The following is a 25,678-nucleotide window of genomic DNA, read 5'->3' as shown; positions in this document are numbered from 1 at the left end:
AAGCGGCTTCTGTATCTGACTGCCTGGGGTCACGTACCTGCTCCACTCCCCAGCCCTGTGCCTGTTGTCTCTGTAAAATGGAGTGATCGATACCTGCCTCGTCCGGGCAGCTGCCAGGACTGAGAGAGGACGTGTGCGCGCTCAGCCCAGGGCCTAGGACCTCGTGAGGCCCCAGGACCCGTTAGGTGCTGTTACTACACTTGCACACAGCCCACCATCTGCGCCCGCTCGCTTCCTCTGGCACAGTGAAGAGGGGCTGCGCGTAACTTCCGGTTTCTCGAGCCCCTGCACCTCTTCCCCGGCTCTTTTTGCCAGCTGGGCCTTGGTCTGTGATAGTAGAGCGCCTCTACACAAGCACGGCTGCCCCAGGATGGGCCCCATGCTCGCCTGCTCCCACACACGCCCTGGAAAAGGAAGTGCCGGGCTGTGGCAGGGGAGGCCAGTCCCCCCTCTTACCAGCTTGGTCCAGCCAGCCCCCTGGCCCTGGCCCCTTCCCCCAGCCTGACTGCCTCGTTGTGTTCTAGACTCCTGGTATGCCGTGTTTCTTCAGAAGGGCTTCGCCTCACAGCTTTGCAAGTTGGTGCTGGGAAAGTGAGGCTTTCCCTCTCCCTTTCCTCTGCTTGGGGCTCAGCAGAGAAATCAGGAAAGGTCACTACTGCCCAAACTTGATGAGCCTCCCATCTGGACTTCATCCCGTCATTCAAGATCTCTTTGGCTGTTGACAAGAGTTGGGAGGGAAAGGCTGCTCTTCTGCCAGGAACTCGTTTCCATTCCCTTCAGCACAGAGGTCTGGAAGGGCCTAGCAGGAGTGGGGACACACCAGCTGGGAAGATCATGTTCCCTTCGGTGCCACCAGCATCTTCCTGAAGGCCACTTAGAGGAGGGAGAGGCCAGGCACAGTGGCACAGAGTGGGTTAAAAGGTTCAATTTATTAGGGGTGTCACTGCAGACAGCACTGCCTGTCCCTGAGCGGATTGCACACAGACCAGTCTCCCAGGAGACGGGCAGCCTCCTTCCCACCCCCCCCAGATGTGCTCCTCTCCTGCCCCGAGCCTAGGATGTTACAGAGAAGCAGGCCGTGTCCCCCACTGTCCTCCCTCCTACGTTCCCATGGACTCCCTCCTGAAAGACAGATTACCCTTCAGAAACCCCTGCAGCCCCCTGGCCCCTTGGCTCCAGCTATGCCCAGAGCCCACCCCCAGCCCCAGGGACAGGTTGGAGGGAGAGAGAACAGCAGCAGGGGGTCAGCTACAGGCTTGACGCATTTATTCTTCACCGTGGACGCCCTGGCCTCAACTGAGATTGGGGTTTGATCCTGGGGGAGATTTCCTCTTGACCTTGACTGGTGAGGTCTTGGCCCCAGGTTTCTTAGTCTGGACCGTGTTCTTCTTTCTCTTCCTGGGTGACGAAGACTCCACAATATCCTCGCTGGAGGGCTCCTCCCGCCTGGGGTCATTGTAACTGTCCTCACTCTCCAGGTCTTCCCGGCTGTCTGGGCTGGACTCGGACATCCTGGTCAACTCTCTCGGGCTTACTGATCGGCTCAAGTCTGGAGGTGAAGATTCCAATTTCACCGGGCTTTTCTTCTTAATCAACTTGCCCTTCTTGACTTTTTTCTTCGGCTTTACCTTCTCATCCGTCTCCTCTTCCTTGTCTTTCTCTTTTTCTTTTTTCTTCTTCACCTTCTTGATCACCTTGTTGCCTTGGGACTTTCCCGTGGGGCTCTCGGAGCGCCAGATCGTGATGGGAGCTGCTGAGTCCAGGGTACCTGTGACTGCGCCCAGGCCTGTGTCAGCGGGTGCAGGGGTGGCGGGCCCTACTTGGGTCGGGATGGGAGGCTTGCTTTCCTCCTCCTCCTCCTCCTCCTCCTCCTCCTCCTCCTCCTCTTCATTCAGGTCGTCTGCCACATAGTCATGGTGGACTGGATGGTGGATCACTGCCACAGAGACAGGCCTATAGCTTTTGCACCTGGGAGGGAGGGGGACAGGGAGAGAGAGGATTGACAGAGAGTGGGGGGGCCGGTGCCCCTTAGTGCCGCCCCTGTCAGCCTGCCAGCACTCACCAGCCATACCAGAACCGCTCCACACACTCTTCCTCTGGGATGAGCTCAAAGCAAGGGGACTGGATGATGTTGAAACATGTTGAGCCCTCCTCTCGGGAGCAGGTTGGGCCCACATCTCGGGAGTTGTCGCTATTTGTCTTCTCTGAGCAGTCCTTCAGCCTGCCACACAGAGGACTCAGCCTGGCTTCCATGCCTCCGTGACTCCCCCCGGGACCCAGAGCGAGAAGCCTGGGGGACAGCTGGCCTCTGCTGGACTCAGCCCAGGCTGCCAAAAGACCTCCTCCCCATGGCTCTGGAGCAGAGCCAGGTTTACAAAGCTGGGGCCGGGCTAGCAGTGCCAGGTCAAAGCTGAAGGGGGAACCACAGGGAAATTGTGGGCCTAGCTCTGCCCAGCAGTCTCTTCTGGGCTGCGGGTCTCCCAAGAAGGAGGGCCCTTACCTAGAATCACAGTCACAGTGGCTGGCGGAGTGCAGGTGCAGGTTGTGGTGGCCATAGTCTGAGGTGAAGGGGTGGATGATGTGCCCAGTGCACTGCTTGTGTTTCCAGCAGCACCTGTCCGGGTCCTTGAATTCACCTGGGGTGGCGACAGTGGCACACCTCTGGGTCTCCCCTCCCATAGCTCAATCTAAAGGCTTCGCCAGATTCAGCTGCTGCCACCCACCCTCCCCTTCCCCGGCAGCTTTCTACTTCAGAGTGGTAACCACCTCGTAGGAACCCAGTACTCCCCTTTCCCCTCAGGTCCCCTGCACAAATCCTCCCCCACAGACTCCGAGGAAAATGTCTCAGCGAGTCTCCTTTGCTGCCCCATGACACCTGCCTCTTCCACTCCCCGCCTCCTGCTGAACCTGCTGGAGCCCTCCACAGGCTGCCCAGGGAGGCGAAGGCCCTCCGGCCAAGCAGACCGTGGAACCATGTGGCCGACAGGAGCACCAGTTCAGAAGTCCCCCGCCCCCCCTGCACAGGCCAGGAGGCCCACTCCCTACCACTCAGCCTCAGGGTCACTCCGGCCCCAAGCCCTGCTGTGGCCTGGAGGGGAGATAAGGTCAGGCCCCTCAGCTTCTCCACCTGACTCTGGCGCTTGCTTTCCCCTCCTCGTCTCCAAGATCCGCCTCCCTTCTGACACCTTCCTCCCTTTCTCACTTCTCTCCCATTACCCATGCTCACACTTTGCTCCATGCTCATCAAGGCCCCGTTGCCCATCCCATCTCCTTAGGGCCACAGACTTGAAGGACCCGCCCCCACCCCGAGCCTGGCCACCGGTTGGAGGCAGCACAGGTACCCTGGACACAGCGAAGCCGCTGGGGTGAGGATTTGGCATTTGGGGAAAGCCCTGAAGAAAGGCTCCACCTCTTTTGCTCAGGCCAACACCAGCCCTCTCCCATCCTCTACCCCTACCGCCTCCCCTCTGACCCTGCCCAAGGCTCCAGCCTACCAACGGCTCTCCCTCAGGCTGCCATCTAAAAGGTGAGCCTGTGAAGTGACTCTGTGCCCAAGCTCTCACGTACCAGGACAGAGAGAACAAGGTGCCTTCTTGCAGGTCCCCCCTTGGACTCCAGCTCCACCCACCCCTGCAGGAAGAAGTGAGCTGGCACTGGTGAGTTCCAGCCTGGTATGGGGCGCTACGGTGGCCTTATCCCTCCAGACAGGCAGGGAGAACTGAGCCTTTACCCAGCCTCTACAATGGTGGACCTGGGACAAGGCCTCACACTGGCCACGCCCCAGGAGGTAACTCAGGCTGGGGGTGTGTTAGTCCAATGGCCTTGAAAGTGCTTGAGAGATGAGGGGACAGCAGCTTCCTCCCTTCCCCCCACCAGGCCGTGAGGGCCCCGGGTCCCCCATCCACCCCTGACCCACTTGGTGGCCTCCCTTTCTGCTTCTCTGCCCATGCCCCCTTTCCATCCTGGGGGAATAAGGCATGTGAGGCCGGACCTTGGGTCACCACCACCACCACCTTCTTCAGCACTGCTGAACTGGGGACAAGGGGCAGCAGAGTGACAAGTGCCCTGTACTTGACATCAGACCGGCCTGAGTACAAGTCTTGGCTCTGTCACTTACTAGCTGGGCATCCCAGGGCAAGTTACTTCTCTGCGCCTTCATTTCCTTATCCATAAAGTGGGGATGGCGGTAATACATATTTTGCAGGATTGTTGAGAGGGCTCAGTTCATATACGTCAAAGAAGTCTGTGCACATAAAGTGCTAGGCCAAAGATAAGGGTGATTATGGCCTCGGAGAATGGGGAATGGGCCCTCCCAGCCTGGGCCTGGCAGGAGTAGGGGATGGGCTGGGGCTGGGGCAGCTGGATAACCTGTTCAGGACCAAACACTTCCCTCCCTCCTGCCTGCCACCAAGTGTCAAGTTTTCCCAAGTGAGGGGGGTGGGGAACCCTGGACCCACCTTCAGAGGAGAAGGTAGATGCATTGGTGCTAGATGGCACACCAGCCAGCCGATGTCCTCTCTCCCAGCCGGGTAACCTGTTTACATCTGAGAGAGTATAGAGTGGCGGCGGCGGCAGCCCCCTCCCCATGCCATCCATGCCTCAAACATTCCCTGACAAGCTCCGCCCGCGCCCTGGAGATGCGGGGAAATTAAAAAAAAAAAAAAAACCCAACAGCCCCTGTTCTCAGGGAGAGGAGAGGGACACAGAGGATGAACAGTTCAGGGTGGCGGCATGATGCAGACACTGATGGGAAGGGAGGTGGGAGGAAGGCCTGTGGGAGCAGAGAACAAGAGAGGCAGGGCTGGGGGTGGGGGGTGATGAGGAAGACTTCCTGGAAGAAGCATAACAGGAGCGGAGTCTGGAGTAACAAATGGGAGTGAGCCAGAGCCTAGGCAAGGAGGGACAATTCCAGGAATTTCCAGGGTGTGTGGAGGCTGGTCAGACAGTGTCCCTCGGCTGGGGCCACAGCTCCATCAGCAACCAAGGCAGAATCTGCCACTTGCCTTGCTTTCCCCCAATTAGCTTTGTCCTTTGAGGCATCAGAGCTGAGTCCTGCTCCTTGAGCTGATTGCTTGGGGGACTTTAGCAGGGCCTTCAGTGGCACTTGGTCATCTTTCTACAGGTCCCTGGTCAGCTCCTTCTATTTTCCACAGTTCAGTAAGTACCCAAAATGTATTGAATGAATGAATGAATGAATGAATGAATGAATGAATGAATGAATGAATGAAACTTGCAGCACCTTCCTGGAAGTTCCTGCCCTGCTGCTGTTCCTTTCAGCTCATTGCACCAGCATTACCTGAGGCTGCTCCCACCCTCATCAACTCTCCTCCAGCCTGGGGAAGTACCCCTCCACCTTCCTCCTGCCCAAAGCACCTAATTCTAGGTCTCAGCCAGAATTTTTACCTCTTCACTGTTTTTGTTTTTTTCCTACAGGCAATGAATATCTTTAAACAAAACACTCTATAAACCCCATTTCTCCCTCTACCACTGCATATCCCACCTCTCTTCCTTTTCAATCCAGATTTATTCATGCCTTCATTTAACAGACATATTAGCTTCACTAGGCACCAGTGAAGGAGGCCCAGTCCCTATCTTCAGAGAATTCAGAGTCTCCACCTCTCTTCTAGGCCAGCCACATACAACATGGCAGCTACTGGGCCCTTCTATCAAAAAAGCCCAGGCATAGGCCACCAATGATTTCCTTTTTTTTTTCTTTTCTTTTTTTTAATGATTTTTTTAAGATTTTACTTATTTTTTTAAAGTAATCTCTATGTCCAACGTGGGGCTCGAACTCACAACCCCGAGATCATGTTCTATTGACTGAGCCAGCCAGGTGCCCCCCCACCAATTTCCTAATAGCTAAACCCAGTGGCCTTCTTTTTGTCTCATCTCACCTGACACTGTTGACCAATCAATCTCTTTTCTCCTGCAAACTGTTCTTCTGACTCCCATGACAGGCCTCTCTCATCTCATCTGCCTTCCTTCTCTGACTAGCTGTTTAGTTCTTTCCTGACTTCTTTGCGGTTTCCTTTTCCTCTGCTGTACCCCTAAAATTGGTGATTACCAGGGTTCTGTGTTTGGCCTCCTTCTCAAAGACTCTACAGCCTTCTCTTGGATAATGTCATCCACTTACATGGTTTCAACATCCACCAAAAAAATGACAAAAATCAGGGTCTCCAATCCAGACTGCTTTCCTGAGCACCGTCAATATCCTCTTGGACTTTCCCAAAACATCTTAGACCAGCATGTCCCACACAAGCCTATCATCCTCTCCTCACCCTCCATAAACCATCTCCTCTTGTCTCTTCCATTTCAGAGAGGAACACACACCTCACCTAGATATCTAGGGATCATTCTTTCCTTCACCTCTACACCAACTTGATGACCAAGTCTTGCCATGTCTACCTGCCCCCCACATCTGCCTCTCTCTTGGTTCGGACCTCCATTATCCCTAAGACTGCTGCAGGAGCCTCCTACCTGGCCTCTCTGCCTTCTGTTTCACTACCCTCATGCAGTCTTCACAATGCAGCCAAACTGAGTTTTCTAGAATACCAAGTGGTCTTCCACGTTCCTCCTGTTCAATAGCCATCCACTGCCTTCAGGATGAAGTGAAACTCCTTATCATGATATAACTGGCCCCCCAGAACCCAGGCCCTGGTTCCTTCCTCAGTTATAAGTTTCTCCCACGCATTCATCCTTCTTCCCACCTCTCGCTTCTCCATTCCTTCTCTCCTGCCTCTCCCTCCCCAGAAATAACTGTTCATCTTGGAAAGAACAATGCTATCTACCCAAGTAGAATTGATCACACATGTCTTGTGCCCCTCTACCCTGCTGTGGTACTTCATGCACTTACTCTATGGCAACATGTGACCAAGGCCCATATTTTATCTGCCTCTGTATCTGCAAGTCCTGGGACATGAAAAGTGCCCAGTAAATGTTGGTTGATTGAACGACTACATGAGTAGAATAAAACAAACCCTCTACTGGCACAACAAAGAAGCTATAGCGTTAGAGATTCTGCCCAGGGTTCAAAGCAGAAGACTTTTCTAGAAGAAGAAAATTGACCCAGGATGAGCATCTTCCCAACATTAGGCACTGTGCTGGGCTTTTAAAATATGCCTTTGATTCGAAATCCTCACCACAATCCATTCTAATCGATGGGGACTCAGAGACTCAGGATAAAAAACCTGTCCAAAGACACAAGTTAATGGGGCACCTGGGTGGCTCAGTCATTAAGTGTCTGCCTTTGGCTCAGGTCATGATCCCAGGGTCCTGGGATCGAGTCCCACATCGGGCTCCCTCCTCGGGGGGAGGCCTGCTTCTCCCTCTCCCTCTCCCACTCCCGCTGCTTGTGTTCCTGCTCTCGCTATCTCTGTCTCTGTCAAATAAATAAATAAAATCTTAAAAAAAAAAAAAGAAACAAAGACACAAGTTAATAGATGGTAGAGGTGGGAGTCAAACCCAATCTTCCTGGCTCTGTATGAGCTGTTCCTGTGCTCTTTCAGCCCTATCTACTTGGGGTTCCTATCCAAAACCCAACCTGCTGTCACTTCCCTACTGCACCTGCTTTTCAGCTCCAACACAGCCAATTCTTCATCCTCTGGTTTGACTCAATCCTGACTTCACAATCTCCCAGATCCAGCCTGGACCCTGAGGGCCAGGATTCAAACTCTACTTTATCTGACTCCACTGTTCTTGCTCTCTCCGGAGTCACTGTGAACGCGGCTTGTAGACAGAGTCCGCTGATTAACTCCTCCCCAACCCCCAAGAAGCCCTAACAATCGTACTCTGTTTGCCAAGGGGTGGGGTTTAGTAACTCTCCTCAGATCTGAGGCAGGCAATCTGCTCTCTAGTTTCACAGGCAGGAGAGCTCCTACTGGAAGAGCAGTGCAGCGCTCCTGCAGCCGAAGTAATTGTGTCCGGACACAGGCGGACTTCATAATGAAATGAGAGTGACAGCTCGAAAGGAAGAGGGAGGCTGGTGGTCTTTTTCTTGGAGGGGCATTTAACCAGGCGCAGGGGCCTAACTCAAAACTCACAGGTGATGCTCATTTGTACAGAATCCTCCCAGTCCTGCGGGCTGAGGAGCTCCCCCCGCCCTTGTGGCACAGGTGGCGGGCTTCCAGGTTGGGCACCAAAGCAGATGAATGGGGGAGGAAGGGAGGGGAAAGGGAGAAAGGAAGGGAAGTAGGGAGAAGGAAGGAGCTAGGCAGTGCGGTGTGCACGCGTCTCCTGGGAAATGCCGCTCTCGCCCCGCCCACACATGGCGGTGATTGTGATGTCACGCGTGGAACCTCCAGACTCCTTCCTCCCCTCAGAGTCAGTGGAGCCGCCCTCCGCAGCCTAGCGACTGGGTGGGTGCTGGACCAGGCGCTCCAGCCAGGCCCCGCGTTTCTTAGGCGGCGGTCGGGGCTCCGGAGGCAACACCGCAACGCCTTCCAGCCCTACAAACTAGGGGTTGGCGGCTCCGGCTCCAGCCGGACTGGCTCAGCCGAACACGCAGGCACCCTGCAGGGCCTCAGTCCTCAATCATTGGTCCACGGCTCGGCGTGAGCCCGCCCCCAGGCCCTAACTCCGCCCCAGTCCAGCCCCTGGCCCCGCCTCTCTCGCCTGGCTCTCCCCAGTTCTAAACCCTCCTTGGGTGCCACGCCCCCAGATCGAAACCCACCCCCAAACTCCTGCCCCGCCCCCTCTTTACCAGTGCTGCTCTCATCCCAGATGCTGGCATTGTCCTCAGTCTTTTCCTTAGTCCACCTTTCAATCCTCAGTGTCGTCCTGACCCACATCGCTCTCAACCCAGTTCTCGTCTCTACAAGACTCTTCCTCGCAGAAGTCCAATCCTGAACCTCAGCTTGGTCGAGCCAACCATAAACCCCAATCTCAGCTTCGCCGCAATCCAGCCTTTAACTCCGCCTCATGTTTGCCCAATCCCTCCCTCCACCTTCCCCTGGCTCTGCGTTGTCTTAGCCCAAATCTAAGCTTCAGCCGCGCTCTTCATCCGGGGCCTCCCAGCTCCTTCCAGGCCCCTCTTTGTCCCACCTTTAACCTTAGTACCACCTCTTTATTTCAGGCCTAAACCTTAGCTCGGCCGCTCAGGCCCAGCCCTCAGTCCCATCCCTAGTTCCTCTCCAGACCGACTCCCAGCTCTTAGTCCTACCCCCAGACTTTAGCCCCGCCCCTACCCCGTTCTTAGCCCCGCCCCAGCCATTCTCTCAACTTCAAGCTTCCGCCGCAATCCAGCCCCTCCCAAGCCTTCGGAACCCAGCCGCGGCCCTGGAGCCCCGCCCGCCTCCCCGCAGGCACCCCGGCTTCTTCGAGCTCTCTCTCGCTCTGGAGCAGGGCCGTCTCTGGCTCGCTCGCGTTCGCGCGCGTTCTCTCCTTCTGCCCTCAGGCCCCTCCACAGGAGCCCAAGGCCCAGTTCTCAAGATGAGGACTTGGTGTCGGCTCCCAGCCCCTCGTGGCGCCCACCCCCAAGGCCCTCTCCCCGCGTTCCCTCCTAGCCCCCGCAGGCGCCCTGTCCCGGAGACAATACTGCCCAATAAAGATGGCAACATAGAGCCAGGGTCTCGGTTACTGTTCCCCCAGTAATTAAAATAATTAAGGTTTCTGAGCTCTTCTTATGTATGTTAGTGCTCTATCTTATTTCGTTCACGCAACCGCACGTGTCTCCATAGGCTTGCCTGTGACGGGGAGCAGGGCCCCGGCATTCATAGTAACGTACTACACACACCCTTCAAACCCTTAAATATAGCATTTTACAGATGAGAAAACTGAGGCACAGAGAAGTTATTTGCCTGGGAGTCTGAGAGCTCTTTCCTTTAGTTCCTTATCCCCAATTGTGTCCTCCTATTTAGTGCTTATTCCCAAACTGCACATGCATCGATCACACACGTTGCATACATAAAAAAATCTCACACATGGACTACTGCAATATGGACACATGAACATGCCCCTTACAGATATCACCCAGAAAACCAAACCACACCCCTGATCCCCACACCCAGTGCAGCACAAACATTCCACAGCAGCTCTGTGGTGCAGGTTTCTCTCTCTCTCTCTCTCTCACACACACACACACACACACACACACACTGAGTTACAGGCTCTGTGCAAGAAGAGGGGTGAGGAGCACAGTCCTGTAAGGGAAGAGACATGGAAAAAACAATCCCAGGGAGTGTGAAAAAGTGTTAGAACCATACCACCCACCCTCCACACATCACTCCCCTCAAATCCTCTTGGCACCAGGCTCCTAAGCCAGGATATGCTTCAACAGATGGAAAAAAGGGGAAAGGATGATGTTTAAACTGTTTTCTCCAGTCATCCAGGGCCTCTCCTGCAGCTGCTGCTGTCTGCATGGTCCCAGCCTTTACCTTCCTCCAGGCCCAGGAGGCTGAGCAGACAGGGCCACTACCCAGGTGTCCCTTCTCACCTTAGCTCCAGACAACTCCAGGAACAGCAGGAAAGTTGAAGCCAGGAGAGAGGAGTATGCAGAAAAGCCAGCCCTTCCAGGACAGAGTGGCTGGGTGAGAATGGTACCAGGCACGTGGACAGGGCACTTGCGGATTGGGAGCCCGGGTCTGTGTTCTACTTGACCCTCCGGAGGCAACATGGCAGGATGACCTCTGAGGATGACACCTCAGAGGCCTCTCAGGATGACGCCTGAGGCCACAGGTGTCCCACCATTGTTGGCCCAGATGTCTAAGATACTTCCAGCCAATCTGACTCTGGATCAGATGTCGACAGGGAGCCAGGTTTTTCGCCACTCTTCCCTCTAATCAGTTATAATAGTTAAGGTTTTTTGTGGGGTTTTTTTTTTTAAGATTTTATCTATTTATTTGACAGAGAGAGAGACAGCGAGAGAGGGAACACAAGCAGGGGGAGTGGGAGAGGGAGAAGCAGGCTTCCCGCTGAGCAGGGAGCCCGATGCGGAGCTCGATCCCAGGACCTGGGATCATGACCCGAGCCGAAGGCAGACGCTTAACGACTGAGCCACCCAGGCGCCCCAACGGTTAAGGTTTTTGAGCTCTTCCAGTGTGTGTTAGTGTTTTATGTTATTTCATCCATGAAACTTCATCAGTATTATCAGCCTGATTTTACAGATGAGGAAACTGAGGCACAGAGGATAAGTTATTTGCCTGGGAGTCTGAGAGCTCTTTCCTTTAGTTCCTTATCCCCAATTGTGTCCTCCTACTTAGTGCTTATTCCCAAATTTTTACCACTGGATAACTGTTTTCTTTTTTTTCACCCTCTTCCTGACTTCGCTTTAAAAAATACTTCTCTTTGGGGCGCCTGGGTGGCTCATTTGGTTAAGCATCTGACCCTTGATTTCAGTTTAGTCAGTTAAGAGTCTGCCTTCAGCTCGTCATGATCCCAGGGTCCTGGGATCGAGCCCCACGTAGGGCTCCCTGCTCAGTGGGGAGTCTGCTTCTCCCTCTCCCTCTGCCCCTCTAACTGCCTGTGCATGTGCACTCACTCTCTCTCTCTAAAATAAATGGATAAATCTTTGAAAATAAATAAATAAATAAATAAATACAACTTCTCTGAGGAGAACACAGTGAGAAGTGATTGAAGATGAACAGTGAGGACTCAAATGGGGGACCTCCTGACTCAGAGCATGTCTTTTTCTTTTTGAAGAGGGAAAAAGGTATGCTGGTTTTTTCTCTTCTTTTTCTTTTTTTCTTTTTTAAAGTAAGCTCTAGGCCTACCTAACATGGGGTTTGAACTCTTGACCGTGAGATCAAGAGTCACATGCTCTACCTAGTGAGCCAGCCAGGTGCCCCTATGCTGTTTGTTTGTTTTATTTAGTTAATCAGGTTTTAAAATGTAAAAAGAGGGGCGCCTGGGTGGCTCAGTTGGTTAAGCGACTGCCTTCGGCTCAGGTCATGATCCTGGAGTCCCAGGATCGAGTCCCACATCGAGTCCCACATCGGGCTCCCTGCTCGGCAGGGAGTCTGCTTCTCCCTCTGACCCTCCTCCCTTTCATGCTGTCTCTCATTCTCTCTGTCTCAAATAAATAAATAAAATCTTTAGAAAAAAAAAACCTTCAAAAAAAATAAATAAAATGTAAAAAGACACTACTCATAAATTTATGCTTATAACACTAAAAATGTTAGATATTAGATAGCACATCTTTTTTTTTTTTTTAAGACTTTATTTATTTATTTGTCAGAGGGAGAGACAGCAAGCAAGCAAGCACAAGCAGGGGGAGCAGCAGGCAGAGGGAGAAGCAGGCTCCCCACCAAGCAAGAAGCCTGATGCAGGACTTGATCCCAGGACTCTGGGATCATGACCTGAACTGAAGGCAGATGCTTAACCAACTGAGCCACCAGGCATCCCTAGGTAACATATCTTCTGAGTAAGAGCCAAACCCATACCCGCCCTGGGCCTTCTGATCAATCCAAAGAGCATCCAAAACTCAATCACTTCTTACTGTGTTCTCCTCGGAGAAGTATTTTTTTAAAGGGAAAGCAGGAAGGGGGTGAAAAAAAGAAAACAATTATCTAGTGGTAGAAATTTGGGAATAAGCACCAAGTAGGGGGGACACAGTTGGGGATGAGGAGCCAAAGGAAAGAGCTCTGAAAGCCAACCACTTAGAGTCCAGTACAGCCCTCCAAAATGTGGTTCCTGAGCTCCCAGCCTGTCTAGATCCTGCCCAGGGGCCAGGGATGGCCAGAATCCAGCAGGAAGCTCCAGTCCCAAGATAGCCATCCAGTCCTGCCCATTCCTCATCCCTCATCCCCAACAAAGGACTCCAGTCCCCAAACTGCTAATAACAGAGATTTTAATACATAAGGCACAGTGTGAGGCTGGGATCATTAAGCATCCTCGTACTCAAAAGGGCCCAGCAGGCTAAGCAAAAGCAGCTGGGGTTACCTCCCCACTGCTGGGCACCCTGGAGAGCCCCCCAAAGGAGGGGGGAAACATCTAGTCTTTGGCACGGTGCCCGGGGCAGGGAGCAACTAGCATGGTCCCCACTACCCCTCCATGGGTACTGCCACCAAGGGGCAGCTCTTTGGTCTGGAAAAACAATCAGTGCAAATGTCCAGGGTCGAGCTCTAGAGCAGTCAAGGTGGCACAGTGCACCAGGGCTGGGCAGGCTCTGGACAGTCCCCTTACCGCTCACGGGCAACATGTGGGCTTCTTCTTGCTGGCAGTTAGGTAGAGGTTGCTGTCCTCACTATGGATGCCTGAAGAAGGCCGGGAAATATGTGAAGCAGGGATCAGGGGTTCCCCGCGCTCTCTGCCACCCCATCCAGGCAAACACTCACGGACAACATCCCCAATGCGCCGGGCCCCCGATTTCTCCAGCTCAGCCAGCACGTTGGCTTCAAAGGTCAGCGCCGCCACACGGAAGAAGAATTCCCGGACATTTTCACCTGACGCATGGGGCAGATGGGTGCTCAGGGGCCGTTCCAGGCCTCGAGTCACTGGGCACAGCTGAAAGGGCAGGAATGAGAGGCCAGGTGGACAGGAACACCACAGCAGAAGACCTGAAGCCTCTGACTCACCAGTGAGAGAAGAGACCGCCCAGTACTCAGCCTTCATCTCTTGGGCCACCTTGAGTGCATCTTTCTCCATCAGCACATACTGAGCAGGAGTCTGAGGGAAGGTCAGAGTCAGATGGCAAGGAGGGGGGCGGGGTCCCCTGACTGGGCTGGAAGCCGCCCCTCCCCTACTGACACACTCACACTCAAGTCCTTCTTGGAACCCACAAGGAAGAGAAGCACACTGGACGGGTCATTCTCCTTGAGTGCATCAGCGAGCCATTGTCTGCCACAGAGGGTAGACAATCAAGGATGAGTGAGCTTGGAGAGGCTCCTCCCGGTGGCACTCATATGCCCATCACACTCTCTCTGGTCCTCGATGCATTCTTTTCCTTCCCTACTAATGCTCCTGACCACCTCTCTTTTCTGAACCCTCTCTTCCCGGAGCCCCCATCGTAGCTCAGCATCCCCACATACTTGGTATGTTCCAAGGAGGCCACATCATTCAGGTTGAAGACAATGATGATGGCTGGAAAAGCGGCAGAGACAACTGACATTACCAGCTCATTTCCCAAATCCCCCCAGCCCTAGATTAGAGACCAGGAACACCCACCTGCCCCACTTCACCGAGGCCCTTACCTTGAGCTCCTCGGTAATAGGTTGATGCAATGCACTTGAACCTCTCCTGTCCAGCGGTATCCCAGCTGGGAGGAAGGAGGGGGTACAACACAGGTATGTGGGAGGGGGGCATGAGGTGGGGTTCAGGTGCTGGGGGAAGGAATGGCTGGGAGGTGTGGAGGAGGCACTCACAGCTGCAGACTGAAGGGGACACCCAACACCTCAAATCGTTCCATCTCAAAGTCCACTCCAATGGTAGCCTTGTAATTCTTATCAAAAGTATCTTTGCAGAACCTGAGGGAGCACCAGATGCTCTGGCCCTGAGCCCAGCCCACCTGGCTAGGTCTGGCCAAACCCTTCCCGGCCCAATCCAGCTCAACTAGAGCACCTTCTTACCTATTAATGAGACAAGTCTTCCCCACTGACAGATCCCCCACCACAATGACTTTGGAGATCTTAAATCTGTAGGACACAAAAGGGGGAAGGAGGCGTGAGCACTAGCTCTTACAACCTAGGGAGTCTCAATGTTCCCTACTAAGTCTATAAAGTTAGCTGCACCAAGGCTGAGGTTACCATAGACACGAGGCCTCCCAGGCAGCTTGCCTGGACACATATGCTTCCAGAAGAGTGTTTTGTGGTTCAACATCAGAGAGACAGGAATTTGAATCCCAGTTCTTACATCTACTAGCTGTGTGACTTAGGACAAGTTACTTAGCCTCTCTGAGCCTCAGTTTCAACATTTGTTTTTTGTTTTTTAGATTTTATTTATTTATTTGAGAGAGAGAATGAGATAGAGAGAACATGAGAGGGGGGAGGGTCAGAGGGAGAAGCAGACTCCCTGCTGAACAGGGAGCCTGATGCGGGACTCGATCCCGGGACTCCAGGATCATGACCTGAGCCGAAGGCAGTCGCTTAACCAACTGAGCCACCCAGGCGCCCTCAACATTTGTTAAGTGGAGATTTAGTATATACTCTATTGGGTTGTTGTGAAGGTGTTTTTTTTTTTTTTTTTAAGATTTTATTTATTTGACAGAGAGAGACACAGTGAGAGACAGAACACAAGCAGGGGGAGTGGGAGAGGGAGAAGCAGGCTTTCCACAGAGCAGGGAGCCCAATGCGGGGCTCTATCCCAGGACCCTGAGATCATGACCTGAGCCGAAGGCAGACGCTTAACGACTGAGCCACCCAGGCGCCCCTGTTGTGAAGGTTAAAATGAGATAAATGTCCTATATTCTGAGATAAAGGTATCCCCCCTTCACTCCCCCCACACACATTTTAAACATCTCTGAAATCAGGATACATCTTAAAAGTGATGGTGTTTTCCATTTAATAAAGGACAATAATAGTAACCAACACACTGCCTGGCACACAGTAACCGCTCCGTTAATGGCACGCCAATGTTATCAGTATTACCTTCTTTCACCCATAATGGGACACATCCCTACAGGCACAGCTCCCTGCCCTGGGGCTCAAATGGGTGGTATGTGGGAAGGTGAGCTGGTAACCACCCTCTCCTGTTGGGTACCCTCTCTGTGTCAGGAAGTGAACTGCCGTCTCTCTACCCCACCCCATTTCACAGGACTCATCACAACCTTGCTGGGAAGAAAAGGGAGAACACATGGGTGTAAAAATGGGGGAATTACCATATAACTGGTCGAGGCTGAAACGGAGCCCCAGGGGGTGCGTGTATACCCTAGCTTTGATTGAGACTTCCTTTCTTTGTTAAGGATGTCTAGCTCACCCCACGGTGCCTGTCCGGTGCTCCTGGCAGGCGCAGGTGACGCGGGGGTGGAAGTCTTTGTGCACGTGCAAAGCGGCCTCCTTCCTCAGGCACTGAGGGATAGAAGAGAATGGGACTCACCCACTCCTGGCCCACGTACCGCAGCCAAGCTGCCCCGGGCGGGGGTAGGGGACCACCCAGAAGCAGCAGACCTAGCTGGGCGGCAGCGCTGGGCCCAAGCCTCTAACTGATCTGGTGCTGCCTCCTCCCCGCCCACACCCCACCGCAGCCAGAAGCCCGACGTGGCCCTGGCGCCTACCTGGGGCAGCTCCGCCAGGACGCGGTCCCTCCGCACCGGCGCCAGAATGTTCATCTCGCCTGCGGCCTTGCGGGGAGCCCCGAGAAGGCGCGGGGGCCTGATCCACCCCAGCGACCCGGGCCCGTGGAGACCCGACAATCACCCGCGACCGGGGTGTCCCGACTATAACTCTGGGCCACGGGGAGCCTACGGGAGCCCGCGGCCTCGGGGACGCTACGACCACAGCAGGCCACGGGGATGAGACGATCATCCGGGGCCGGGGCGAACCCACAATCACCCGGGCCCGAGTCGTCCCGACGACGACTCGGGGGCGGGGAGACTCCTCCGCCTCCAAATGGGGGCGGGGAGTCCCGTCCGGGGGGGCCCGGGCCCGCGCAGACCCCACAATAACTCGGGGCCGGATAGTTCCTACAATGACTCGGGGCCGCGGTGACCCGACGACAGCTCGGGGTTGAGGCGGTCCTACCATAACAGAGCCGCCCGGGGGCGCGGAGCGGCCCCGCCGCACGGGGTCAGTGTGGGCAGGGATGGCGCTGCAAGGCCCGCGGCCTGCTGGAGGAGGGGGCCAGGGGCCCAGTCCGCTGCAGGGCCCGGCGTCCCACTCCGCTCTCCCTTCGCGAGCGCTGTAACATGATCCCCGGAAATTCCTGGAGAAGGGCCGCCCCCTGCCCCTCTCCCGGCAGCTCCGGGCCTCGCAGCCTGTCCCAGCCTCCCCCTCCTCTCCTCCCCACGGCGCTGCCCCAGCTCTGGGTACCCTGCCAGACGCCTCACGGGCACCAGGACCGCCTCCACCCAGGCTGGAACCCGCCCAGATCGAAGTCCCCCAGGTCGCTCTCCCCTGCGCCTCTGGGCCGGCCTCCGGCTCCAAGGGGACCCTTACCCAGTCAAATTGGTGATGGAGAATCGGTGATTGCTGCGCAGTATCTGGCTGGGCCAGGAACCGGCGGGGAGGGGAAAGGAGGAGAGAAGGGGCCCAAGGAGAGGCGGCGCTTCCCTCAACTCCAGACCCAGAACGTGACTCATAGAGTCTGCCCCCGCTCGCCCTTCTGCCCTGGATGGGGTGGGGTGGGGGAAGCCGACAGGGGATGCCAGGGTCGGAATGGGATGCCCACCGAGGAAAGAGACGTCCAGTCTGGGGTGTCTTCCTTCAAGGCTCCCGTGTAGGCCGAGGGGTGGGAGGCTGAAGACGAACCTGCTTCCCTCAATGGAGTCTAAAGAAGGGCTAGGTGGACCTGAAACTTCCCCCTTTAGGTAGGTCGTGGCTCTGGGACTAGGGGACTCCGCTCTGGTACCAGCGTTCTGTCTGATCCCATTGGAATCTTACCCCCAAGGATAACTTTTCCATTTTGCAGTTCTGCAGGATAGGAGAGCAGTGTAGCACACAATAATTCTCACCATCAAAGGGGAGATCTGGTTCGAAAGAAGGGAGGAGGAAGATAGAAAGTGTAGGGTGGAGGTGGGATAGACAGACCTTCAGAGAAGCAAACCTAAGCTTTACTTGTTCTGTGTCCAGAACCGAATTCGAGGATGCAAACATGGACTGGAGCAGGGAAGGGAAGACTACTTAAAGGGAGGGGACAGTGGGGCACCTGGGTGGCTCAGTTGGTTAAGCGTCTGCCTTCAGCTCAGGTCATGATCCCAGGGTCCTGGGATCGAGTCCTGCATCGGGCTCCCTGCTCCACGGGAAGCCTGCTTCTCCCTCTGCCTCTCTCTTTCTGTCTCTCATGAATAAATAAATAAAATCTTTGGGGGGGAAAAAAAAGGGAGGGGACTGTGAATGAAATTATTCACAAGAACTAGTGAGCCCTAGATAAATTTGTACCCCGGGTGTTTGGACTATTGGTCGTTTCAAGAGTATTATCGGGAAAATGCACAAAATCTGACAGTCACAGGTAAAGAGGGGTAGATGTGACCACCTTCTACGATACTTTTCTCCTCCCCTCTGCCTGACTCGACTTTTTCTGCCACCAAATCCCTGTGTTATTGATAAGCCACATCCCCACTCTGGACTAAATTTCCACGGAAGTTGTTAGAGGGACTTGGACCAGATAATTTCCTAAAGTTCTTTCTTTCTTTTCTTTCTTTCTTTTTTTCTTTTTGAGAGAGCGAGCGAGCATAAGTGGGGGGAAGGGCAGAGCAAGAGGGAAAAGCAGCCTCCCCGCTGAGGAGGGAGCCCGATGCAGGGCTCGATCCAAGAACTCGGAAATCATGACCTGAGCCAAAGATAGCCGCTTAACTGACTGAGCCACCCAGGCGCCCCTGGACCAGACAATTTCTGCTCTAACATTCTAGAGCTTTGCTTCACTCTCCCTGAGTCAACCTAATTATACTCAGTCCAGTTTTCAGTGTTACTGTCTCCTGAACTGCAATACTCTTTCCTCAAGATGGGAAGGGCTCAGGACGAGATGCCAGCGGCAGCTAGCTACACCGTCCACATCCACCAGCCGCAGCAAATAAACACGTGTCTCAAAAAAAACTACAACCCCCAAGAAGCTTTAGATTCTTTTGAGGGAAGAGGTGGAGCATGCTTAATCACTCTCGCGAGGAAATAAAACCTAACTACCATTCCCAGAGGGCGCCGCGCTACAGGATATCCAATCAGCTTTAAATAAAAAACATCGCGAGTCTTCAGTGAGACTCTGCTCTATAAGCCCCTGGAAACGAGCCTTGGAAATCCCTTTTACGAAGATGGCGCCGAAGACTAAGAAAGAAGGTTTGTGCTGGGGTTGGGGAGAGTACCACAGCTAGCTGGCGTGGGATCCCCTTGGAGTGAACGAACTGGGAGGAGAGCTGGGCTAAGCCTTGGGGTGTCTACTCCGGAGCTGTTTCTCGCATTCCGGCACGCTGCGATGCGCGTGGGCCCGGCCGCATGGGCTCGGTTCCTATGAGGAGGTTTGGGGAGGCAAGCCCGGCCGGCACCACCTGTTGGGGGCCGCCAGACTGTTGGCTTTGGGGAACTACACACATCCACAGGCCGGAACTCCATGTCTCCAGACCTGTAAAGAATTATAGTCCTCAGGGCGCCTGGGTGGCTCAGACGGTTAAGCGTCTGCCTTCGGCCCAGGTCATGATCCCGGGGTCCTGGAATCGAGCCCCGCATTGGGCTCCTTGCTCGGTGGGGAGCCTGCTTCTCCCTTTCCCTCTGCCTGCCGCTCCCCCTGTTTGTACTCTCTCTCTAATAAAAAATAAGCCTTTAAAAAAATTTTTCAGCTTAGTTTTTTTTTTTTTTTTTTTTTTCGTGTTAGAGCTATATAGGTAGCTAAAACCACTAGCACACATCTTGTCAAGTATCAAGCGTTGGATCATTGCTAGTTCCTTTTTTTTTTCCGTCGTATTCCTGAAGTTACTCTCTGAGTTCGCCCCGGTATCGTGCATATGATGGAAAAATTTTAACCTGAGACTTGTGATGTCTTCAAAGGAACCACTGATGCACGTGTGGGGTGGAGCGCCCGTTAGGGGTTTTGAGGACGGAAGTGATTGGTTTCTGAGTCCCGTGCCCTCATTTTCTTTCTTTCTCTCAGCCCCTGCCCCTCCCAAAGCCGAAGCCAAAGCAAAAGCTTTGAAGGCCAAGAAAGCGGTGCTGAAAGGCGTCCACAGTCACAAAAAAAAGAAGATCCGCACGTCACCTACATTCCGACGACCCAAGACACTGCGGCTGCGGAGGCAGCCCAAATATCCTCGAAAGAGCGCCCCCAGGAGAAACAAGTCAGTACTGTCCTTTCCCATGAAAAGATGTTGGGTAATTTGGAAATTTACCAGACCTACAGCATGATTTCTCAAATACATATTGGTACCTAGTGTGCGTCTCTAAGGGGTGTGTGAAAAAGATTGTTAATGCCCTATTTAAGAACAAGAGATGTTTTTACAACATTGGCAGGAATTGTTTAAAACAGCTCAGTGTCTATTAAAGTTAATTGTTAGGTTAATTGCTTCATATATGGTCGGGTTTTAAATTCTGCTTTCTTGGAGTTGTAAAATAGTACTTTGTTTAAATGTTTGGGGGTTTTTTTGTTTGTTTGTTTTGGAGTTCCAGGTTTAGTTATTCATTGCACCTATTGCTGTAGGGAATAGTCCTTGAGGGCGACAGTGTGGGATGATTCTAGATTGATAAGGACACTTATTAATATGTATTGGACAGAGAAGGCCTGCAACAGTGTATAAAAGGTTCTTGTTTACTCTCAAGTCTTTACACTCAAGGAAATAGGGGGAAATGGGCAAAAGGTTTAGGGTCTTGAGTGTTTTGGTGCCACACTAGTAGTAATAAAACCGACCTAAGGGGGGCCACAGATCAGAGCAATAGTAGTAACTGCCACTTCCCACTGCTTTTTTTTTTTTTAAGATTTTATTTATTTGCGAGAGAGCGAATGAGAGACAGAGAGCATGAGAGGGAGGAGGGTCAGAGGGAGAAGCAGACTCCCTGCTGAGCAGGGAGCCCGATGCGGGACTCGATCCCGGGACTCCAGGATCATGACCTGAGCCGAAGGCAGTTGCTTAACCAACTGAGCCACCCAGGTGCCCTTCCCACTGCTTCTTAAGAAAAAGACAAGGAGAGTGGGATGTGTCCAGGGAGGAAACCACTTTTTACCCCCATTTGGACCTGGGATTTAGTGTCAGGAGAGGTTGAGACCTGATGTCTAGCTTTAAGATAGGCATGTAGCGTCCACGTGAACAGAGACTTGTTTTTCTAAATTTCAGGGGGAAAGCTACTGTAAGTTTAACTTGAACTGTAAATAAAAGTTGCTCTCAATCAGTGGCCCTCAAAACCAGTTTTCAGCAACCAATGGGGGCAGAAATGTCTATTAAATCTCATAGTGAAGCACCAGCATTCTTTGGAACTCTACCCTGGGTTTTAAGATTCTGTAGTCTAGGGCGCCTGGGTGGCTCAGTCGGTTAAGCGACTGCCTTCGGCTCAGGTCATGATCCTGGAGTCCCTGGATCGAGTCCCGCATCGGGCTCCCTGCTCAGCAGGGAGTCTGCTTCTCCCTCTGACCCTCCCCCCTCTCATGTGCTCTCTCTCTCATTCTCTCTGTCAAATAAATAAATAAAATCTTTAAAAAAAAAAGATTCTGTAGTCTAGCTTTATGCTTTTGAAGTAAGTTGTTTAACCTCTGAAGTCTCAAATTTCTTCCAGAAGTTTGCCCTTCAAAATGTTGAAGTCAAGGGACGCCTGGGTGGCTCAGTCGGTTAGGTCTTGATCGCAGGGTTCTGGGATCGAGTCCCACATCGGGCTCCTTGCTCGACAGGGAGCCTGCTTCTCCCTCTGCCTGCAGCTCCCCTTGCTTGTGCTCTCTCTTTTTCTGACAAATAAATCTTTAAAAATGTTGGGGCGCCTGGGTGGCTCAGTCGTTAAGCGTCTGTCTTCGGCTCCCTGCACAGCAGGAAGCCCGATGCGGGGCTCGATCCCAGGACCCCAGGATCATGACCTGAGCTGAAGGCAGACGCTTAATGACTGAGCCACCCAGGCGCCCCAAATAAATCTTTTTTTTTTTAAATGTTGAAGTCAAAGAATGAAGGGGGTTTGGAACTCAGATGATCTTTAAATCACTTTGTATGATGCAAGTACTTCAGTCTGTTTGGCTCAGGTCATGATCCCAGAGACCTGGAATCGAGCCCCACAGCAGGCTCCCTGCTCAGCGGGGAGTCCGCTTCTCCCTCTTCCCCTTACCTTGCTCTTGCGCATGCGTTTGTGTGCTCTAATAAATAAAATTTTTTAAAAGATAAAGCCCTTCAAGGGGAAGAAAGTGCACAGGTTTCTGCTCCTAGGTCCCTAAGTTTAAGGTGCAGATGATGACACTGTTTAGCGACCAAAGTCTGACAAAAATGATTGCTACTTCATGGTCTGATGCACCTGGGCTCTTTTGGCTTTGGGCTCTAAAAGGGGGCCTATCCTTTCTTTTATCGGACCCAGGCGATACCATTTTGCCTCTTCCCCAGGCTTGATCACTATGCCATCATCAAGTTCCCCCTGACTACTGAGTCAGCCATGAAGAAAATAGAAGACAACAACACGCTTGTGTTCATTGTGGATGTCAAGGCCAATAAGCACCAGATCAAACAGGCTGTGAAGAAGCTCTATGACATTGACGTGGCCAAGGTCAACACCTTGATCAGGTGAGTAGGGCCTCGGTCAGGAGCCAGGAAACCTGCATGGAGTCAGAAGTAGGTTTCACAGGGTGTGAGCCTTAAGAAATGAACAGCTTCTGCTGTAATTCTAGTCCTTTGTATCTAATAAACAAACAGCCTTCTGAGGACACATTAGCCCTCCTGCCTCTAGGACTTGATGTATGGTGTTGGTGTTCATTTTCTTGATTCCGTACACCTCTAGACAGGCAGGCCTTAGAGTAAGACACACTTATGTCAGATTACCTGGACTTACGCCTTAAAATGTTCTGTGGTGTTCCCCACAAAGGGGAGTTGGCTTCATTTGTGGTTTGATGGCATCCCTAGTCTCCTGTGGAAATGATGGAAAAGTCACTTTGGGAAAGAATGACATGAACAAAGGAACCACTGATGTGCCAGAAAGACTAGGGGGAAAAGGGAGGGCTTGGGGGCAGTGAGGGTAGGAGGAATTAAGACTTCCTTTATCCTAGACCTGATGGAGAGAAGAAGGCATATGTTCGACTGGCTCCTGACTATGATGCTTTGGATGTTGCCAACAAAGTAAGTTTCCTTTGCTATGAACTCATCTACCACCTGGGTCCAAGTGATGTGTCTGCTAGTGACCAAAACCTGACCTTTGCTGATGAACTCACTGCACCCCTATCCTTAATAGGCTCTACCCTCGTCTCATTTTGCTTTTTAACCATGACATTCCAGCTTAATCTTCACATTTCAGCTCCCAGTAACAAAGCTCCCCTTTTGTTTTTCAGATTGGAATCATCTAAACTGAGTCCAGCTGGCTAAATCTAAATATAAATCTTTTCACCATTTGTGTTTCTTCGTTGATTTCTGGTTGGGCTTTGGGGGAGGCCATACTATGGTATACACACACTTAACAGGGGCTGGGCAAGACTTTGGTCTACTTACCCTGTTGGAACACTCTGCATTATTACTTCCCCACGCTTGTTAATCCTGGCAGTGGGAGCTCAGGTATTTGTTACCAGATTGGAGTTCGTCGTCCTAGGACGACTACAATTTGCCACCATCATGGGGGTAAGAGAACAAACAAGAATCCCTCCTTTTATCTGGAAGGGGCTTTGTAGGAAACCAGTACACAAAGTTCTCATTAGCATCCACTTCAGGGCAGTGTGGACTGGCTGGCTTTCATAGCACCTGTCCCCACACCCAACTACCATGTCCAACCGGTTGGTCTGCTTCCCTCACCCCTTGCCCAAGAAAGGACAAGGACTTCAGAGGAGTGCTTTCATTAGCATTTTCAATAGTAGGTGCAGAGGATGCCCCAGGCCTGAGGCTAATTCTCGTATGTGTGAGGCTGTTCTTGGCTGTGTTTGCTCTTCTGGCCACAAGTTGCAGGCTCTGGGCCTCTCACTCTGTCAAAAACTTGTCTTTGTGTTGCTGGCTGGGGACACGCTCAGGGCAGAAGTCCGAGCGGAGAAGGCGAGAAAAGTAGATGAGGATCATGATGTCCAGCATGAGCAGGTTACCCAGCAGAAAGGTGCCCAGGGTCCTCTGCCCCAAATAACGCAGGAAGAAGTGGGTGAGGTAGGCCTGAGGGGCCAGGCGGAAGACAAAGTACATGACCAAGTTGACATACTTGTTGACCCTGTACAGGAGGAGATGCTGGGCATTGTTTATCTTCATCATCATGCGGATGGTGAGGAAGATGTTGCTGACCTCTACCAGCAACGTTAGGACTCCGCCGCCGACAAAACTGTTCAAAAAGATGCCTGAAAAGAAGGCACCCAGAGCCTAGAAGGCAAGGGAGATAACGTGTTAGGGAACCCAGATACCATGGCTTTCCTGAAAGCTGGTGGGAATGACGGCTGGGAAATCCATCCTTACTGGCTTCCTTCTGGATTATAGCTTAAGGTGGATTCAGCATGATTACATTTTGACCCATGCCCACAGATTCTGGTTCTGGGTGGGGTTTCCAGTCTGTTCAAGGAGGTAATCGGTAAGTCCATGGATTGCTGGCCTCAAAAATTAACTCACCAAGGGCACAGAAACTGCCAACCTTCAGTGTCCTGGCATGAGATGTAGGACACGGGTTGGAAATGGGCTTAAGAAAGATGGTCTTCACCTCCCAGGTTCACAAAGGGCTGAGACCAGGTTGCTAGCACCAGGCCTACACCACATCCCCTGCTTCTCATTTACCATGAGGTGATGAACGAGGTATTCCCAAGAAGCTCGTGTCTGACGACTAACCACGATGTCCACCGTGTCGTGAATGAAATACCCTAGCGGGGGGGATGGGAAAAGGTCAAAGGAACTGAACAAAAAGCTCCCTATTCCCGCACCTACTTATTTTCTGGGCAAGACCTACCTGCGGAGAAGCAAGCGAGCAAATAGCCAGAAAGCGACCATGCCGTCTCAATCTCCACCAGCATCTCGGGGGTCTGCCATAGACTGGGAGGGAAGAAGGCAGTCAGTCTCTCAACATCTCCGCATCCCCAAGGGCCCTCTACTCCCCCATTACCCCTCCCAGTCCCCGGGGAATCTGGGCTCGCGCTATTGGCTTTGTGGAAAGTGAGGAGAGGCTTGGCTGAAACCCAGGTGTCTCCCGGTTCCCAGATGAGCTTTCCCCCCCTCCCTGGGACCTCTGCCGCTCCTAGTTGGAGAGCTTTCCAAACGGAATCAGGTGAGACTGCAAGGCCTGAGCATGCCAGAGAGTGATGCGGAGAGAAACGTGGGATCCCCCAGCCACCCACCTTCACTCCCCCAGTCCCTCACTCACCACATCAGCGCCCAGACCCCGGACACAATGGAGTGCGCGAAGGAGACGAGCAGGTTGTGCCAGCGCCAGGTGCGCAGGGGGTCGGCGCGCACGTGCGCGGGCAGGGGCAGGCGTCTGAGCGCGCGCCGGAGCGCCCGGAAGGTCAGCGTGGCGCCCAGGAGCAGCGGCAGGGCGGGGTGCAGCAGTGGGGGCATGCTGGCCCTCCCTGCAGTCTGTCTGTCTGCCCCCTAAGCCGCCTCGTCGGACTGCTCCGGGAACGGGGCTCTTCTCCGGCCAGTCCACACCCGCCGCCTCCCCGCCGGCCGCCAGCCTCACATAGTTTTCGCGTTGCCCTCTAGGCCCCTGCACTCCTCCCGGCTCCTCCCCGCCGGCCTCTGCCCCCGCCCCCAGCCGCTCCCGCCCCGCCCCGCCCCTGCCGCCTGCCCCAGTCCCTCCGGCGCCTCCGCGGCACCGAGGGCCAGAGCCCCATTTCCCGGGGGCCTCCGGGCCCCGCCTGGCTCCCGCGGACTTCGGGCGAAAAGGGGCTCTCCTGGGGGGCGCCGACGCCGCGGCACCCCTCGCTGGCGCCTCCCGACTGCCGACGGAGTCCTGCCTCGCTCGCTTGGCCTCATTAACCTGCGTCCCCTCTTTCCCCAGGGCTACCGGCTCCCCCGCCTGGGCGGGTACTGAGAGACCTCTCTCTC

At 53.5% G+C, this 25,678-nt stretch overlaps 4 protein-coding genes and 3 non-coding genes across 12 annotated transcripts; 4 read left to right on the top strand and 3 right to left on the bottom strand.

Moving 5' to 3' along the window:
- Positions 1-726: 726 nt before the first annotated feature.
- Positions 727-9,118, bottom strand: PROCA1 (protein interacting with cyclin A1). 4 transcript variants are annotated; one of them, XM_035027709.1, is made up of 5 exons: positions 8,699-9,118; positions 4,458-4,544; positions 2,501-2,636; positions 2,063-2,221; positions 727-1,968 (listed from the first exon to the last, which is right to left on the bottom strand). In XM_035027709.1, exons 1-5 carry the CDS (start codon positions 8,784-8,786, stop codon positions 1,293-1,295), a joined length of 1,146 nt encoding a protein of 381 aa, XP_034883600.1. In that variant the 5' UTR covers positions 8,787-9,118; the 3' UTR covers positions 727-1,292. The 4 variants fall into 4 exon arrangements, with proteins under 4 accessions (XP_034883600.1, XP_034883601.1, XP_034883603.1 ...); XM_035027710.1 differs by lacking the exon at positions 8,699-9,118 and adding an exon at positions 8,040-8,567; XM_035027712.1 differs by lacking the exon at positions 2,063-2,221.
- Positions 9,119-12,764: 3,646 nt separating this feature from the next.
- On the bottom strand, positions 12,765-17,164 carry RAB34 (RAB34, member RAS oncogene family). 3 transcript variants are annotated; one of them, XM_035027704.1, is made up of 11 exons: positions 17,022-17,164; positions 16,142-16,238; positions 15,844-15,935; positions 14,499-14,564; positions 14,295-14,396; positions 14,124-14,188; positions 13,962-14,013; positions 13,689-13,770; positions 13,509-13,599; positions 13,269-13,376; positions 12,765-13,187 (listed from the first exon to the last, which is right to left on the bottom strand). In XM_035027704.1, the coding sequence occupies exons 1-11, from the start codon at positions 17,162-17,164 to the stop codon at positions 13,120-13,122; spliced, it is 966 nt and encodes a 321-aa protein (XP_034883595.1). In that variant the 3' UTR covers positions 12,765-13,119. The 3 variants fall into 3 exon arrangements, 2 of the variants coding, with proteins under 2 accessions (XP_034883595.1, XP_034883594.1); XR_004683268.1 differs by having other exon boundaries at positions 13,125-13,187; positions 16,142-16,764; XM_035027703.1 differs by lacking the exon at positions 17,022-17,164 and having other exon boundaries at positions 16,142-16,463.
- Positions 17,165-18,805: 1,641 nt separating this feature from the next.
- RPL23A (ribosomal protein L23a) lies at positions 18,806-23,069 on the top strand. Its single transcript, XM_035027706.1, has 5 exons — positions 18,806-18,854; positions 19,663-19,846; positions 22,076-22,252; positions 22,732-22,801; positions 23,011-23,069. Exons 1-5 carry the CDS (start codon positions 18,830-18,832, stop codon positions 23,023-23,025), a joined length of 471 nt encoding a protein of 156 aa, XP_034883597.1. The 5' UTR covers positions 18,806-18,829; the 3' UTR covers positions 23,026-23,069.
- LOC118025380 lies at positions 19,511-19,574 on the top strand. The gene has a single exon (XR_004683312.1). It is a non-coding gene; the product is annotated as a small nucleolar RNA SNORD42 (small nucleolar RNA).
- Positions 21,919-21,990, top strand: LOC118025383. Its single transcript, XR_004683314.1, has one exon. It is a non-coding gene; the product is annotated as a small nucleolar RNA Z17 (small nucleolar RNA).
- On the top strand, positions 22,595-22,657 carry LOC118025381. The gene has a single exon (XR_004683313.1). It is a non-coding gene; the product is annotated as a small nucleolar RNA SNORD42 (small nucleolar RNA).
- An 87-nt stretch (positions 23,070-23,156) lies between the features above and the next one.
- Positions 23,157-25,338, bottom strand: TLCD1 (TLC domain containing 1). The gene is made up of 4 exons (XM_035027705.1): positions 24,996-25,338; positions 24,585-24,667; positions 24,416-24,498; positions 23,157-24,010 (listed from the first exon to the last, which is right to left on the bottom strand). The coding sequence occupies exons 1-4, from the start codon at positions 25,187-25,189 to the stop codon at positions 23,627-23,629; spliced, it is 744 nt and encodes a 247-aa protein (XP_034883596.1). The 5' UTR covers positions 25,190-25,338; the 3' UTR covers positions 23,157-23,626.
- Positions 25,339-25,678: the final 340 nt, after the last annotated feature.

Source organism: Mirounga leonina, unplaced genomic scaffold, assembly GCF_011800145.1.
Source record: "Mirounga leonina isolate KUSES-001 unplaced genomic scaffold, KU_Mleo_1.0 Mir_200, whole genome shotgun sequence".
In the NCBI taxonomy this organism is placed as follows: domain Eukaryota; kingdom Metazoa; phylum Chordata; class Mammalia; order Carnivora; family Phocidae; genus Mirounga; species Mirounga leonina.
Note: the sequence above shows the minus strand (reverse complement) of the source record. Positions and strands in the feature narration are given on the sequence as shown.

Excerpts from the sequence above, each read along its gene's own strand:
- PROCA1 (XM_035027709.1), bottom strand. The coding sequence starts at position 8,786 with ATGTGGGTCAGGACGACACTGAGGATTGAAAGGTGGACTAAGGAAAAG. Across the intron at positions 4,545-8,698 it reads CTGGGATGAGAGCAGCACTG|ATGTAAACAGGTTACCCGGC; the intron begins GTAAAGAGGGGG and ends ATACTCTCTCAG. Across the intron at positions 2,222-2,500 it reads CACTGTGACTGTGATTCTAG|GCTGAAGGACTGCTCAGAGA; the intron begins GTAAGGGCCCTC and ends TCTGTGTGGCAG.
- RAB34 (XM_035027704.1), bottom strand. The coding sequence starts at position 17,164 with ATGAGTCACGTTCTGGGTCTGGAGTTGAGGGAAGCGCCGCCTCTCCTT. Across the intron at positions 14,189-14,294 it reads GTCCCCTTCAGTCTGCAGCT|CTGGGATACCGCTGGACAGG; the intron begins GTGAGTGCCTCC and ends CCTTCCTCCCAG. Across the intron at positions 13,771-13,961 it reads GCCTCCTTGGAACATACCAA|ACAATGGCTCGCTGATGCAC; the intron begins GTATGTGGGGAT and ends CCTCTGTGGCAG.
- RPL23A (XM_035027706.1), top strand. The coding sequence starts at position 18,830 with ATGGCGCCGAAGACTAAGAAAGAAG. Across the intron at positions 18,855-19,662 it reads GCCGAAGACTAAGAAAGAAG|CCCCTGCCCCTCCCAAAGCC; the intron begins GTTTGTGCTGGG and ends TCTTTCTCTCAG. Across the intron at positions 22,253-22,731 it reads AAGGTCAACACCTTGATCAG|ACCTGATGGAGAGAAGAAGG; the intron begins GTGAGTAGGGCC and ends CCTTTATCCTAG.
- TLCD1 (XM_035027705.1), bottom strand. The coding sequence starts at position 25,189 with ATGCCCCCACTGCTGCACCCCGCCCTGCCGCTGCTCCTGGGCGCCACG. Across the intron at positions 24,668-24,995 it reads GGGGTCTGGGCGCTGATGTG|TCTATGGCAGACCCCCGAGA; the intron begins GTGAGTGAGGGA and ends CTTCCCTCCCAG. Across the intron at positions 24,499-24,584 it reads GCTCGCTTGCTTCTCCGCAG|GGTATTTCATTCACGACACG; the intron begins GTAGGTCTTGCC and ends CCCCCCCGCTAG.